At 44.1% G+C, this 17879-nt stretch overlaps 1 protein-coding gene across 1 annotated transcript in view; it reads right to left on the minus strand.

Moving 5' to 3' along the window:
• Positions 1–17879, minus strand: part of TDRD9 (tudor domain containing 9) — a 195750-nt gene that overhangs the window by 27747 nt on the left and 150124 nt on the right. The window contains exons 28-29 of the mRNA XM_040333083.1: positions 9210–9470; positions 2331–2483 (exon numbers count right to left, since the gene is read on the minus strand). Coding sequence (XP_040189017.1) covers positions 2331–2483; positions 9210–9470 — 414 coding nt within the window. The remainder of the gene's footprint in view (positions 1–2330; positions 2484–9209; positions 9471–17879) is intronic.

Raw genomic sequence — 17879 nt, forward strand, 5'->3', positions numbered from 1 at the left:
GGCGGTGAGTGGGAGGAGCAGAATCCATTGGGGGCGGTGAGCTGGAGGAGCAGAATCCATTGGGGGCGGGAGGAGCGACAGAGCTTGGCGCTGGCTCCCGCGACGGGGCTCACAGGTGTCAATCTCGCCGATAACAGAGGTGAGATAGACACAATATCAGTGGCAGATACTGTAGCAAAGGCCTTTTGGGTCACGGAAAAAAAAATCACCCTGGGGTCTTCAAGTCCCCATCTACCAAACATGGTCTTCCTCAACCTTGTCCTTCACTAGTTCCTCTTCTGTTAAGAAGGGGACGAGAAGAGGGTGAACGCTACCATTTGTGACCGAGGCAATCCAAACCAGCAAGAATTACAAGAAACCGGTGCTGTAAACTCACATTGGCAGATGCGTATTCTGCTCTTGATACAAGTACTGGAGGAAGGTAACATTTGATTGTTCCCACAATGCCTGTGCTGCTTTGATGTAATATTTAATAAGCAAAATCGAGTGCAGAGTTCCGAATTCTTTTCCTCACATACTGGAGGAAGTTGTCCCAAAAGTAGCAGAAATACCAGACAGGTGGAAGGTGTCAGATCCGCAGTAAACACTCTGACCCCTAGGTAATACACTGCACGAAAGGCTGCATCCAGGTTCCTCCCTATCTGAAGAAGGCATTTGGGACCTTTCAACTCATACATCCCCTCCTGGTGCTGGTCAGATATAACCTGCTGATCAATGTAAGGGGACCCTTGCTGAGAACAGCAATATGAGTCAGTCGAGGGGGAAATATGCCACTTAACACCAGTGCATGGTTACCCCCAGGTGATTAGACCCCTTTTAATCTTACCAGTACCCCACAAAAAAATGTTGAGTGGGCCCTAATATACTCGCTGAAACCTGTAGTCTTACAATAACCTTTCTGATAAAACCTGTAGACCCAAAATGGAATTGTAATTTTACAAAGCGCTCTTTGTGCTACTGCTGTGACATGTAGTCCCCTTTAGCACCATTATACTCAGACCTGTGGTCTCACAGCTAGCTGTTCTGTCTAATCACATAGGAATGCAGAGCACTCTGCCCCACTTGTGATGTTACCGACTGCACTGCACATCCATGTGCAAATCAGAAATCGGAGATGAATGCAGGGGGCTGAGAACACTCTCTGCCTCTTGAATTTTGCACCCTGTGCCTCCCGGAATGCCCCTGAGCTCTGGTGCTAATGTAGAGCTTGGGGTGGCCCAGGGAAGTCTAATACAGTAAAAAATAAAATAAAACCACAGTAAAGAAAAACACATTTTTCGGTCCCAATAAATTCCCTTTCCTGTCTTAGGAGGAGGATCACTAGAGAAGGATACGGGGGTTACCAGCAGGGACTACCCCTTAGACACTAACCACACCCTCTCCCCCATTTTCAATACTCTGGACTTATATTAGCACTCTACAGGTCTGCAAGGCAATAAACAACTGGAAAGGTTGCATTCTGCAAGGACCAGTGCAGAGCAGCAACCTTACAGACTGTCCAGTGTGGGGTCCGGGTACCATTCCTACGGTGCTACGGAGCCATGGGTAATGAATCTGGAAAGGCCATTCCTAGATGGAATTGTCAGGAAGCTAGCTAATGTTTGGTGCAGAATTTAAATTTGGCTGATTCATCAAGGCTCATTCACTTCATTATACTGGATCCCGCTTGGTTGAAGCACAGAATATAGATTAGCTTAAAGCGGAGTTCCGGCCACAATTTCACTTTTTAAATATAAATACCCCTGTAATACACAAGCTTAATGTATTCTAGTAAAGTTAGTCTGTAAACTAAGGTCCGTTTTGTTAGGTTGTTACAGCATTTAGACACTTTATAAAATAGAAATTGACTGGGGCCATCTTAAGTGTGGGCATCATGAAGCCAGACTGTATGACTTCCTGGATTTCAGCCTGGCAGATCTCGCACATGCTCAGTGCTGCACAAGCAGTGTAATATGTTTCAGATCAGGTTTCAGCACCTGTACTGTCCAAGTCACATGATTCTTCGAGACTGGGGAGTGCACAGACTCCTGGAAAGTTACACCCACTACATTCCCAGGAGTCTGTGCGGTGTAGGTTAGGAAGCTTAAGCACCTAGGTGCAGGAAGAGGGAAGATTAACTATTCTGTCTAGCAACAACACTTTGAAGGCATCTAAAAAAAAAAAAAAATTCTTAAAGTACTAATGACATTTTTTTTAAAACTACTGATGTAATGTTATATTTATGGGTGGAACTCCACTTTAATAATCTCTCATTTCTGGTCTTCGGGAGACACACTAACTAAAGCAAATTCATAGAGAGACAACATTGATTGCAGTAGTAAAGTTATTACCTTGTTATTTGGATATCCAAACTGCTTGTTCTGGTAGCTTTCCAGGAGGCCATCAATGAGTTCCTTCTCGCTCTTCTTGTCAAAACCACGCACGTGTTTTATTTCACCTCTGTTACTCACAGAAAATAGCTCTTTCAGCAATTCATTGCTTTGCTGGAGGAGAGTAAATGTGTAAACAACTGAATGGTCCTATAAAAAAATCTGACAGATTCTAAATTTGTCCATTTAAATTTAGAATTCCACAACTATGTTTTTGAGCTCCCTCTTAGCCTTGAATTTATCCCTCTATGGCAAATAATGTCTCATTCTTCCTGTTACATTTCTAACTAAAAAGTGAAGACAACCTAACCCAGGGAGAGTCTGGGAGTATACAGTCACATGGACAGGATTAAAAGGCCTGCCCATCCACTCACAGAAGATTCTATGGAAGTTGGGTGATGGTTGGAAAAGTGGGGATAGTAGTCACTCTTGAGAGTAAATGATAATTTCGTCAGTTAGTTTTTAACCCTGCCACACTAAGATTATGGTGGCAGGGGATGGATGTAGGAAAATATCAAGGAAAGCAGGAGCCAACACCACAAGGGACATAACAAACAAGTCTTGCCCCTGTGATGAGATTTAGTTTTTTTTATATTATGACTACACTTCGTTTTTTCCCCGCAGCTCTGACCTTGCCTAAAAAGTAGCAGTTCTAGGCTGAGGTTCATTTGTAGAACCTGAGAAAATAAGTGTCAGGCCCCATACACACGAGAGGATTTATCCGCGGATACGGTCCAGCGGACCGTATCCGCGGATAAATCCTCGAGAGGATTTCAGCAGATTTCTATGCGATGGCGTGTACACACCATCGCATTGAAATCCGCGCCGAAATCCTCTGGCGATGACGTGTCGCGCCGTCGCCGCGATTATGACGCGGCGACGGGCGCGACGCAGTCATATAAGGAATTCCACGCATGCGTCAAATCATTACGACGCGTGCGGGGAATCCCTTTGGACGGATGGATCCGGTGAGTCTGTACAGACGAGCGGATCCATCCGTGGGATCCGATTCCAGCAGATAGATATTCTGTGCATGTCGACAAATATTTATCTGCTGGAATTCGGAAATATCCGCGGATAAATATTCGCCGGAGTGTACACACCATAGAATCTATCCGCTGAAACCCATTCGATGGGATTTATCTGCGGATAGATTCTATCGTGTGTATGGGGCCTAAGAGGACATGTACACTACAGCTTCTAAATTTGAGTTTGGTGTTTTTTTGCCAAAGCTCCTAAACCATGTGTCCATGTCCACATAGGCTTTTACAAGAGTTTAGAAGCCATTGTGGTTAGGGGACGTTCAATCTTCCTCTACTAAACGCGGAAGATAGCAACTCGTTATAGGCAGTGCAAATAGGAAGCAGATATTTCAAACACAGATCTTACCAAGAGTTCTGAGAAATCTTTCAGCTTCTTTTATAAATGTCAAAAAAAAAAAAAAAAAACACGTATCTGTAATACATGCAAATTAACACACCTAAATCGAAATTTTTAGGAGTTCCCTAGCACACAAAATCAGCAAGCAGCTATGAGAAGTACACAAAGTGGTCTATTAGGCTTTCAAACATTTAAAAGACATCAATGATTAGCCATTACACTATTCCTACTGAAATTTAATCATGAAAATGTATTCAGGAAAAAATGTTAAAGCAAATGTAGAGAACAGATGTCTTGCCAGAGTAATTTTAGCAATGCCACAGGATTATTCCTTCCGCTTCATAGTTGCCAATCTGTCCACATTAATAAATACAAATAACATGTGCCACAATCTGAAATGTTTCAGCTGCCACAAAAGCCAAGTATCGTAATAGGCTTTTTATAATTCCCATAAAAAAATGTTTCAAGTCCATTGAGGGTCACAGGAAGGTAGTAAATTCTTTAGACATATGTTGTACAGCCACCTTCAGGAGGTTGGGACACTCAACTGGCAAAATAGCCCATAAGTGAAACTCCATATAACCCCACCCCCAACCACCTTGCCTCCGTTATTGGCCTTGTGTACTTGTTCAAAACCTGATGGGTGGAACCTGTCCCTCAATGAAAATTGAGTAAAAAGATTTAACATGAACTGCTTACCGACCAGCGCACCACGATGTACGTCGGCACAATGGCATGGCTGTGCAAATGGGCGTACAGGTACGTCCCCTTTAAATTGCGCCTTAGTGGGCCACGTGCGTGCCCGCAGCTTACTGCTCCCGCCTACTCTATGTCCGCCAGTGTCCCACGATCGTGACACAGAGCTGCAGAATGGGGAGATGCCTATGTAAACAAGGCATTTCCCTGTTCTGCCTAGTGACATGACCGGAATCTACTGCTCCGTCATAGGGAGCAGTGATCGCCGTCATGTCAGTGGTAACCCCCCCCCAGTTAGAATCACTCCCTAGGACACACTTAACCCCTTGATCTCCCCCTAGGGTTTAGCCCCTTCCCTGCCAGTGTCATTTACACAGTAATCAGTGCATTTTTATAGCGCTGATCGCTGTAAAAAAAATGACAATGGTCCCAAAATAGTATGAAAAGTGCCTGACGTGTCCGCCATAATGTCGCCGTCACTTTAAAAATCGCAGATCGACGCCACTATAATTTTTTTTTTTATATAAAAAATTCCATAAATCTATCCTTTACTTTGCAGACGCTATAACATTTGCACAAACCAATGAATATATGCTTGAAAATATGTAGAAGAATACATATCGGCCTAAACTGAGATTTTTTTTGGGGGGTATATTAATTATAGCAAAAAGTAAAAAATATACCATATTTATCGGGGTATTGTGCGCACCCGCGTATAGCGCGCACCCCCAACCTGGAAAGGAAATTTTAGAAAAAAAATACTTGCACAGTTTGAATGCCCCTCGTCGGTGTCTTGCCCGGCGTCCATCGGCAGCCTTGTCCGGTCCGGCGTCAGTCTGCGGCCTCGGTGGTGTCCTCCGCGCTGTCTCTGAGTCTAATCCCTGCTTCCCGTGCTGTATTTGAACGCCGCCACCGACATATACCGAGCGCAGAACACTCGGCTTCTTACGCATAAAGGCTAGTCGGCGTCGCAGAGCATGACCGCGAGCAAAGCCGAGCCTGGCCGAATGTACTGCACTCGGTATATGTCAGCGGCGCAGTACAAACTCAGCGCGGGAAGCGGGTATCGGCGTATATCGCGCACCCACGATTTCCCCCTTATTTTAAGGCAGAACACTCGGGCAGATCGCAAACTATCCCCTGTTTTTTAGACGCTATAACTTTTGCGCAAACCAGTATATAACGTTTTTTTTTATATATAATCCCCCGGATGGAGATCAGCGACCACAGAGCGAACTGATTCCATCCTGAACCTTTGTACTTTTACAAAGCAATTGAGGGCCTTGAGATCCAGGATTGGACGGATCCCGTCTTTCTTCGGGACTACAAACAGATTTGAGTAAAAACCCTGAAACCATTCCTGCAATGGTACATGTACGATCACCCCACGCACCAGCAGATCCCGAACTGTCCCAAACAGGGCTTCTTGACGAATCGGAGGAAGCTGGAGGTTGGAGGAAAAAAATCTGTTCGGTGGGCAAGAGAAAAATTCTATCTTGTGCCCTGAGGAAACTACCTCGCAAACCCACCGGTCGTAAAGTAGACACATCCACCGAGCCGCAAATTCGAGTGTCGGGGGAAGGCAGACCTTCATGCAGACGCAGATTTGTCCGCAGGCTTGCAAAACCAGGGACGCTTTTGTCCTTCAGCAGGCGTCTTATCGGCCTGGGGGCATTTACCCGCAGCACCGGGCGGACGAAAAAACGCTTATGCGCTACGGCGTGGCTCCTTACCCTTTCTGGACTGCGGGAATAGAGTGCTTTTACCTCCCGTGGCATCTTTTATAATGTCATCCAGAAAGGCTCCAAAAAGTCTCTCATTCTTAAAAAGGTAAATCCAGTAGGGCCTTCTTAGAAGATTGGTCCTCGGACCAACACTTTAGCCAAATCAGGCAGTGCAACACCACCGCATAGACCGAGGCTCTGGACGGCAAGGGAATTGTATCCAAGGCTGAATCGCAAACAAACTTAAAGGAGCACTAAAGGAAATTATTTTTTGCTGAAATGACTGTTTACAGGGTATAGAGACATAAAAGTTAACGGATTCCTTTTTAAAATGATTAAAAATAGATTAAATTCAATCATATAATGTGCCTGTAGTTTCACTTTAGTTTTTAAACTGGTTTCATGTTTATGTGAAGTAAAGAGACCCACAGAACAAAAACAAACAAATCCAGGGCAGTGTTTTTTTTTTTTATTAATCTGATTGGTTCTGAGGAGTTTTAGACACACAGCTTGGACCACAGTGAAAAGCTGCCATGAGATTTTTTATAAGGAGCCAGACAAGCAGGAAGTGTGGAGATCACAGCAGAATTACAGCAACTTCAAAGCAAAAACCAACAATGAGGACATGAAACCAGTACTGCAGTAAGGTAAGAGAAGCTATTTAGCTAAAAAAAAAAATTCCTTTAGTGATCCTTTAAGGCTTTGTACCAACTGGTAGGCCAGTTCCACACAGTCCGGGGGAGCCGGATGCTCCTTTAACCCGTGGTGCAACATTCATTTTTGCCCATTCAGTAAGTGTCTGACACCACGGTCCCAGCCACAACAGGACGCACTACTGACCCCCACCACGGTGAACAGGGAGCAGGCCACTGCCTCAGCCCTCCTGTCCGCGGGGTCCTTGAAAGCAGGAGCCCTTTCACTGGAAGCATGGTCACCTTGTTTAGCCTGGACACAGGGGGGGTCCACTATCGGGGGAGAAGTAAATTTTTTCAGGAAATTCTCCTCAAATGGGTAACGGATCGCTTAACATTTTGGGGCCCAAAAGACCCTTTGCGGCCTATCCAACTCCTTGTATAAAAGCTTATCCAGATAAGGTACACAAGGAAACACCTTAGCGGCGCTGGTCGGCTTACGAAACCCGAAAGGAACCAACATCTGTCGCCTCTGCCGTATCCTCCATCTTAAGAGTATCCCGCACTGCGGTGATAAGTGCTCCTACAAGTGCCCTATCATGCGCTGACACAGACAGAGTCATCCTCACTGTCCGAACGGTCAGGTCCACATCCTCTGACACATCAGAACCAGGCCGGGAGCCGCAGCTGGGCCCGATTCTGTGTCAGATGTCCCCAGAAGATGGTGGGGGGAGGGGGCATTCTTATCCCTGTTGCCCACGTGCCGCTTCTACCCTGGAAACAAAAGCCTCCAGGATCGCCGACTTAGCGCCCACAGATCCAGCAGGTTCAGGGGCACCAGTTGCCAACTCAGGTATGACTGGGGAAGAGGCGTCTGCTTCAGACTCCATGCGGATCCACGCGCCTGACACCCCCAGGGACGAGAGACAAGGTACACAGCCCACCCTCCTAGCTTCCACAGACGAGGAGCCCCCCAGTGGACTCACCACCAAACCAGTCACTGCACCGCTGCCGTCCGTCTCTCCCGCCAGAGGTGCTCCCCGTACAGCCGCCCAGTGTCACTCTGCCTCTCCGCAGCGTGTCCAGGCTTGTCCGCGCCGTCTAACCAGCGCTAGAGGCCAAAACTCCCTCACAAAATGTCTGCCGAGCGGCTGCCCTGTAAAAAAGGCGCGTGGCTACAAGAAAATGGCAGCTGATAGTGAACAAACCCGCGCCGGCGCTACCAAAATGGCCGCCGGTCGCATGGAGGAGAAAACGAAGCACACAGCGAACACCTGGGGCCCCCACACATGGCAGCCGTATAGCACCCCCAAGAGAGCGGACCCCACAGTGCAGTCCCCAGCTAGCGGATGGAGCCCCCCCAGGTGGATCCCAGGTCAGATGCAGCCAGCCTAGCTCCCAGAGCATATGGAGGAGGGAAGGAAGGGAGAGAGGAAAGGAAGGGTGGAAAACCCTCTAACCGACCTCCCCGGGAATGCCCAGCCGTGCCATCCTGCTGGAGCAGGGGGACTGCTACTTACCCGTCCTGCGTGGACTCGCTGGAAGCATCTCTGACAGACCTATCGCCCGCGTGGTTACGGTGTGGCTGTCGGCCCTGGCACACTGACACAGAAATATAGCCCGGTCCATATGTGTGCCCCGGAGCATGTAGCTCACCAGCCACCCCAATGAGCAACGGGGCATGTCTTGGCCGATCCAGCGCCTAGCTAAAGGTCTGCACGCGCTCGATGGCGGAAACTGGGGGGACTACAAGGATCTGATGTCCAGCCTGTCACCCAGTCAGCAGTTGATCTCGGGAACAAAAAAGTAGAAAAAACTCCAGGATCACTGGGCCCACAGGGAGCCAGGTCCTTCTATGCTAGGCAGAAAAAAACTGAGCTGCTACATACAGGGAGAGGGGTTGTACCTAGAGGGACCGCCCCCTGGGCGGTACTGTACAGTTTTGATGTGAGTTTAACACTAACATGTTTTCAGCCTAGTCCTCTCCTAAAAGAAGGCTTATACCCTACTGTCAATATTGCTGCTGTATCTGTCCATGAACGGAAGAGAAAAATGTTCTTGCATTTTTCTCAATCAAAAACGAGGTGCCCAACTGCTTAGGACACTAACAAAAATCTGAGGCATGATGGTTTAAGGTGGAGTTATATGGGGGATGGCTTAAAAACATGTTTTTTTTGCCAGTGCTCATCTATTGTAGAGACATATTAGATTTTATTTCCTTCCTCAGGTATATACTTTAACATTTCCCTAACCTTTATTGACTTGGAGACATAGCTGTAAAAAGCATCAGTTAGTTCATAAAACAAACAAGTTCTCTGGCACATAGAGGTTCTAAATTGAAGCTCTCTCTTCTATATACCAACACAGATAATACTAAATACACGATAACGCTCAGTAAAATTACATACTTTTGATTCAAATGTCTCCTCTGCAGACTCGGCATAACCATCTGCAATAAGTATATCTCTTATACTGACTTCCTCAAGATCTTCAACGTAGCGGTAGACATCAACATGCAGAATGCTATGTACAATGGAGAACACTTTCACCACAAGAGCAGAACCATTAACTAAGGAGTTGAACTTCAAGCAGGCTTCACGACTCCACTGCTCTCCACAGATCATTGACTTTGCAGATGGGCGCATCTTACAGATCTTGAACTCCAGGGCCTGAATTGTGGAAGTGTGTGATTATAAAGCTCCAATGACAAATGATCAAGTAGGTCAAAATAAAAATAAATGTAAACCATTACTGAAAGATTTACATCTTCTAAAACAATATCAAATAACTTATCTTCATCGTTTCTTGTTGCTGACCTCCTGCAGCTGCATAGAATTTCTGGAGATGGTGTGGAGAGGGTGCCAATGACAAAGTGGATCACACCTGATGTACAGACGGCCTGTCTCACTTCTTGAGACAACAAGCCAAATACAAAGAACACCCCCCCCCCAATCAAATTAACAGTTTTAGGGAAGTAAACATTTCAAGCCATTTACCCCGTTTACCCGAAAATAAAACCTACCCCTAAAATAAGACCTAGCGTAATTTTACAGGAGGGCTGCAATATAAGCCCTACCCCGAAAATAAGCCCTAGTTTAAAGTCCTATAACCCACTCTATTACAGTAGTACACAATGTACAATGTGTGTTTCTGTAACATAAATGCAGGGAAGAGAGCTCCGGCAGGTCACAAAAGCGCAGAGCGGCGCTATGAAGATGGTATTTGGCACAATTATATTACAGAAATACACACATTGTACATTATATACTACAGTAATAGAGTGGATTATAGGATTTTACAAGCATTTTAACTCCATTCACACTGGGGATTCCTAACAGGCAGGTAGAGAGAGGGGAAGAGAAGACAGCACATTACATAGTAAGACCTACCCCAAAAATAAGCCCTACTGTGTCTTTTGTTGCCAAAATTAATATAAGACCCGGGCTTATTTTCGGGGGAAACAAGGTAGTAAGAGGCATGGCAAGTTTTTTGAAGTTGTAATTTTTCCCCACAATTCTTTGCAAAATTATATATATTTTTTCTTCACAAACATGTCATATTAACAGGTTATTTATCACACACACAGCATATGCATACTTGCAAATATACCCTAAAATACATTGTACTATTCCTCCAGAGTATGGCGTAACCACATGTGAGACTTTTCCACAGCCTGGCCACATACAGAGGCCCAACATGCAGAGAGCACCAGGGCATACATTTTAAATCTAATTTGACTACATATTACACTTATGAGGCACTGTAGTTGCACCGATGAGCATTGACGTGGCATGAATGTGGCACCAATGAGCATTGACGTGGCATGAATGTGGCACCAATGAGCACTGACGTGGCATGAATGTGGCACCAATGAGCACTGACGTGGCATGAATGTGGCACCAATGAGCACTGACGTGGCATGAATGTGGCACCAATGAGCACTGACGTGGCATGAATGTGGCACCAATGAGCACTGACGTGGCATGAATGTGGCACCAAGGAGGCACAGATGTAGCATAAATGGGCACCGATGAGCAAGAATGAGCCCATGGATGAGCATAATTAAGGCATGGATAAGCATGAATTAGCCATAAATAACCTCTCCTACCAGGCACTATTATCACTAACCTCAAAAGGCGTGGCCTTCCATCTTATCCAAATGGGAACAAGACCTACAAAATCCTCTCTTGGAAACCCGATTCTCCACAATTAGCCCACACCTCTTGATAGGAAAGCAGGGTTACCTTTACCCCTTTGTATTAATTTTCATATTATGCCTGCTAACTTGAACTAACTTTTAAATTAAATGTTTTAAGTATGGCTGAACTGCATGAGAAGACAGGAAACTTAAAAGATTGCGGCTAAGAGCAAAAGAAACCACAGGCGTTGCAAAGACATGTATTTGCTAATATTTTGCAGAAATGTGTGAAAATATGGACAGTTATGGACATAAGATGGACTAATATGATTAAAATATATTTTTATCTGTCAACGTAGCAATATCTCTAGGCATACTTATTTAATCTATCATACATTAATACATTTATCTCCAGGCAGACTTTGTATAAAAATATACTGTAAAATACTGTAATATGATTGGCTGGCCCACGAAGAGGTGCATCTCAAGGGGTGCATCTCATGCACAGATAAAACCAGCCAAGTTCCGGATAATAAACTGTAATCTTGCTACATGATACTCGTGTTAGTGTCTTGCTGATTACCCGATCGATCGTAGGACTCCTCGCACCCAGAGCAAAGATAGCAAAACAGAATAGGAACTTACAGGTGACCACAGGTGACCCATCACCTATCATCTTTAATGTCCTCCAAAACTGCGGAGGCAAGCTATAAATTGCTGACGAGGTGGCACTAAACCCCAATGGTGCTAAAAAAAAAAAAAAAAAAAATCTTTCCGTCAATTTTAGGACTCTGTTGGCGGGGATGCAGAGAGCAGGCAACCCACACTCATGTTTGGTGGTTGTGCCCACGCATTCGCCCATATTGGTTGACCATACTATATTGGATCAAAGAGATTCAGGGTTCAGAAGATCCCAATGACCCATGGGTGATATTGTTCATCAGTAGGAACCTATTACAAAATCTAACACGCCTCATCTTTTGAACACGGCAAAGTTGCATATACCTAGACTCTGGAAACAACAAACTATTCCAATCCTATATAGTAAAAGTGTTGCTGGCGCAAGTGAAAATATACTATAATAGTGGGTGTGCTGCAATCAGAAAAGAAGGGTCAAGACACCCAATGGTGCCTGGTCCTTAAAAAATAGTTATAGTATGTGAATTGCGCTCCCCTAGTGGTTCATCTATCACCACCTACTTCTGGGCAATGATTTTAATTATTAGCCCTCAATACATATCACCTCCATTTGATAATACACCGAATAGATATATATGTGTATATATATATATATGTGCCAAATACGTATATACAAATATTCTTCTCAGAAAAATTGTAAAAACTCAAAGAAACACAAAACCACAAAAAACTTGCATATATCTACTTATACGCTTATGATATGGTGTTCATATAAACCTTGGTGCCCCTATCCCAAATACAAGGGGTCACTGTCTCCAAGGCAAACAAGTGTTATAATAGAAATCTATATATGGAAAAATAAAAAAAATATTAACATACAAATATGAAAATATGTATATATAGTGAAAAAATATAAATATGTGACAATTGGATAGAGGATTTCAGAATTGGTCCTCTGCTCATTAAAGTCCCAATATGGTAATCAGGTGCTTGTGTAAATGCTTCTCCCATGAGGTGTTATAACACAACGAAATGTCACCACTTCTGTGATATTCCCGTCACCGCTAGGAATGGCCACTCACCAGATCTCAATCAAATAAATGCCTTTGGTTCATTCCCAGGATAACCACTCCTCTTACACGTCTTTTCACCAATTGCCAGATGCCTTGGATATGCCAATGGGGTCTCTTTCCCTCCTACAATAGCTCATAAAGAGGAGTGCCCCTCATGGTGTAGTACGTAAAAAATTTATTGGTTGCTTAAAAACAAATAGGTATTGCACTCACATTTGGTTGTGCCCGTATGCACCAAGCTTCTTCAGCCGTGTATGCAAAACAATTGGAAGGGATGAGCCGTTCCTCTCGAGTTCCCCCAGCGTCTACCTCACAATCAACACGTGGTTCCGTAGGTATCAGCAGCATCTACGCGTTTCGCAAATATTGCGTCCTCAGGAAGCAGCTGTACTTCTGTTATGCTTCTATATTTATAGCCCTCTGAATTGTTTGTAATTTGAGATTCCCGCCGCCACTTCCTCCCGGAAATGCGCAGACCGGAAGTGGGATATAAATATAGAAGCATGGTGCCGGCATACGGGCACAACCAAATGTGAGTGCAATACCTATTTGTTTTTAAGCAACCAATACATTTTTTACATACTACACCATGAGGGGCACTCCTCTTTATGAGCTATTGTAGGAGGGAAGGAGACCCCATTGGCATATCCAAGGCATCTGGCAATTGGTGAAAAGACGTGTAAGAGGAGTGGTTATCCTGGGAATGAACCAAAGGCATTTATTTGATTGAGATCTGGTGAGTGGCCATTTCTAGCGGTGACGGGAATATCACAGAAGTGGTGACATTTCGTTGTGTTATAACACCTCACGGGAGAAGCATTTACACAAGCACCTGATTAGCATATTGGGACTTTAATGAGCAGAGGACCAATTCTGGGATAGGGGCACCAAGGTTTATATGAACACCCATATCATAAGCGTATAAGTAGATATATGCAAGTTTTTTGTGGTTTTGTGTTTTTACAATTTTTCTGAGAAGAATATTTTTATATAAGTATTTGGCACTTGGCACATATATATACACATATATATCTATTCGGTGTATTATCAAATGGAGGTGATATTCCAACCCTACGCTAGTTGCTACTGGAAGTAGACTATATATATGGAAGGTCTCACTTATACCCTTAGAAATAAACCTGATTTGACCAAGAAAATGGGGTCCTGCTGGTTTGCCTATAAAATTCTCATCCGCCTATGTGGAAATTATGTCACAATCAACATAAGATGATTCATAGTAATTTATTGTGTACATTGGTGTCAAGTCCAGGCAGAATAACTTCCCTCTCCCCCACCATCCTCCTCATCCTCTCCCCCCTCCTCATCCTCTGTTTCTTTCTCTACCTCTCCTCACTTTTTTTTCTAATCACAGTTTTCATTACGCTCAATACGACATATGTTTTGCCCTTTAATGGCAATTTATGTTCGTTATTTACTATGCCAATGAGTCGTGCTAGCCTATGTTTACTAAACGGTTTTAAAGGGGTTGGAACGGTAAAAACATTTTTTTCCTAAATAGCTTCCTTTACCTTAGTGCAGTCCTCCTTCACTTACCTCATCTTTCGATTTTGCTTTTAAATGTTTTTATTTCTTCTGAGAAATTCTCACTTCCCGTTCTTCTGTCTGTAACTCCACACAGTAATGCAAGGCTTTCTCCCTGGTGTGGAGTGTCGTGCTCGCCCCCTCCCTTGTACTACAGGAGAGTCAGGACGTCCACTAACACACAGCTCATTACTCTATCTGCAACAGAGAGCGTCCTGACTCTCCTGTAGTCCAAGGGAGGGGGCAAGCACGACACTCCACACCAAGGAGAAAGCCTTGCATTACTGTGTGAAGTTACAGACAGAAGAACGGGAAGTGAGAATTTCTCAGAAGAAATAAGGACATTTAAAAACAAAATGGAAGGATGAGGTAAGTGAAGGAGGACTGCACTAAGGTAAAGGAAGCCATTTAGGGGAAAAAAATTGTACCATTACAACCCCTTTAAGCATCTCATGACTCCTTTTTATGACTAATGATTTCTTGAGTTTTCCCTAAGCTAGGTGGCATCCCGTGTTTGTTGAGATTGCCACTACAAGCTCTGCTGCACTGGCACACTGTACCGATCGCTGCAAGGGGAGGAGCTGAACTGGACAGGCTCCGGTTTGTTGACAAGTGATTGCGTGGTAAAGGGCCCCCGTCATTGGGCCTTTACTCTGTCCTCTGACGTGCCGAGTCCGGAGGCACAATTCTGGGAGGTCGTCATTGTACACACTCCCAATATTAGCAGACCATGGTGGAGCAGTCATTCTGCTATGGCCCAGTCCGCAAGTGGTTAAAAGTGGTTAAAAGGGTAACTCCACTTTTGTGTGTGTGGGGGGTGGGGGGGGGGGGAATAGCAAATAAAGAAAAAAAAAGTGTATACAATTGCTACACAGGTCAAATTGTAATGGCATGTTATTAAAATCTACCTTTCCTTTTCAATCTGCAGCCGCTGTCATTGTCTAAGAATATAATGCAATATGGCTACCTGAAGTTGTTCTGTACACAGAATGTGTACAGAACACCCCCCAGCAACATTTCCTGCATGTGTGATTGGCTCACCAATTTCCCCAAAAGTCTGCTCCAAGATAAAAGTCAGATTTCAGGCAACCCCTGGAACAAAAAAAATATTTTTGGTGAGATACTCCCAATAGGAACATGTCTAAAGGGATACAGGCACCTCATTCATTGGTGTTCTGCAGGTGCACAGCTGGTTGAGAATTCTGAAACCACACCCACTAAACAAAGGGGCACAGAGGAGCAAACAGTGATTTCTTCACAACACAAAGGTAGGAATCAGCAACAAAGTTTGTTATAATCCTTGTAATGTACATAGATCACTTAGAGGGGAATGTTTTTTTCTCAACGAAAGTGGAGTTACGCTTTAAAGAATGTTAAACCACATAGTGCTTCTGCAGTGTCATTTGTCCCTGTCTATGTCATATACCTGGTTGATTCTGCCTGTTCCTGTGTCCCACTTAGTATGCTGACACTTTGGTTAGGTTACGTGCCTCTTCCTATCGCTATTTTGTCTGTAAAAAGTTACCAATTCCAATTCCTGACAGCTCCTCTGTAATAACAAGGTGTACTACATAGTGTGTGTGTGTTTTTATTCTGCAGCTAAATGCCTTTGTTTACATCGCCGATGTGTGGTCACATGAGGTCAAAGGGGAAACTCAGCCCCTCCCACTGTAGTCTGTAGATTGGGGAAGTCACGTGACCGCACATTGGCGATACAAAAAGATATTTAGCTGCTGAATAATAATAATAATAAAAAATGTAGTACATCTCATTATTGCAGAGCGGCTGGCAGGAATTGGAATATCTGACCCAACAACCACTTTTAGGCCGGGTTCTTGTAAAGTCCTGGCTGTAGGAAGGCTGGAATGCAAGGCACAGAGTAATCTTTGGGATTTAAGTGCCTGTGATCACATCAAAGAAGGATTTCAAGATAACATTGTATATCTATATGTGAAAATGTATTTTATTGCTTGTTGCAAGGTAGGAATAGCAGACTCAGACCCTCTAGGTCTCTTAAGACTTGGGCATCAACAGCCCTGCTGGTAAAGCCAGTGACTGAGGACCAGAATGAAACAGAGGGGCAGCAGGTCTGGCCTGAGAGGAAGCAGCCAGACGTGGTCTCCTAGTCTGGACCATTATGTTGCAATGAGAATCAGATTCTTCTCTTGCTCTATCTTGTGGAGCAGAGGAGGAAGAATTTGAATGGGGGGGGGGGGGGGGTGGAATAGCTTAGCCTGAACTGAGGCCAGGAGATCATCAAAGCATCTGATGCCAACATTTGAGGGTCCCTGGTCACAAATAGGGGCAGTTTATTTCTTAATCTGGATGCGAAGATATACACATCTGGAGTTCCTCACCACCAACATGTTAAGTTGAATATGTCAAGGTTGAGGGGCACATTCTCCTTGATCTAAACAGAGACCGCTTTCTAGTTGTTGATTCCAGGAATGTGGACCACAGACACAGATCGCAGGATAGTGAGTATCTGTCCATTCATTTATATCTATCTTGTTTATTTCCTTCAAGGCTACATAATTCCAGGTACTCCCTTGATGGGAGATGTATGCCACTGCCATGGCAGTTTGTGTTTGCACCCTAAAAGTGTCCTGGCAAAAAGGGAGGTATACAGTGTTGCAAAGCCATTTTTAGTGCTCTGCACTCCAGGATGTTAATGGCTTAGTTGGCTTTCACTGATGACCATGATCCCTGGATCATGAAGGACTACAACACTCCTTCCGAGCTTTAAAGACTGCCACTCATGCTGTCCTGTTCAATTAATATATTAGGATATGCCGATAAGCCTCCTCGATAAAGTCTCACCAGTGAAAGAAAGTGGCACGCTGTACCTGGAAAGTGGAACCGATTGTTTGGCTTGACCTGGGTGGATGATTTTTTTTCATCCATTATGCACAATTGACCACTCATAGCCTGAGGATTCACATGCCCTGGTAAGCTGTGGAGTGTCTTAATGCGAGTAGACAGTACTGGATGTAATTTTCCTGGTTGACGTTTAAAGGATCAGTAAAGGAAAAAAATGTTTTTGCTGAAATGACTGTTTACAGGGTATGGAGACATAATAGTTAACTGATTCCTTTTAAAATGATTAAACATAGATAAAAATCAATTATATTATATGCCTGCAGTTTCCATACTAGTTTTTAATCTAGTTTCATGTTTCTGTGAAGTACAGAGACACACACAGAAGAAAAACAAACAAACACAGGGCAGTGTTTGTTTTTAAAATGAATCTGATTGGTTCTGAGTTGTTTTTTTTTTTACACACGGTAATCACACCTCCTTGATCAGGGACCACAGAGAGAAGCTCCAATGAGTTTTTTCATAAGGAAACAGACAAGCAGGAAGTGTGGAGATCAGAGAAGGATTACAGCAACTTCAAAGCAAAAACGAACAATGAGGACATGAAACCAGGATTGCAGTAAGGTAAAGGACGCTATTTAGCTAAAAAAATGTTTTCCTTTAGTGACCCTTTAACTTTCTTCATTCATTCCACACAAATACCACCTGGAATTTGTTTTTTTACAAATATTTCTGAGGTGCTGGAGATGTCAAAAAGAGCAAGGGACAATCTTACATATGCTATGGCCCTGACCACCTTCTAGGTGATCTGAGTGTATCACAGAAATTGACCGACTCCTACACAATTCCTGCATTCTGGAAAAACCTAT

This window comes from Rana temporaria, chromosome 13 (genome assembly GCF_905171775.1).
Source record: "Rana temporaria chromosome 13, aRanTem1.1, whole genome shotgun sequence".
NCBI classification, from domain to species: Eukaryota; Metazoa; Chordata; class Amphibia; order Anura; family Ranidae; genus Rana; species Rana temporaria.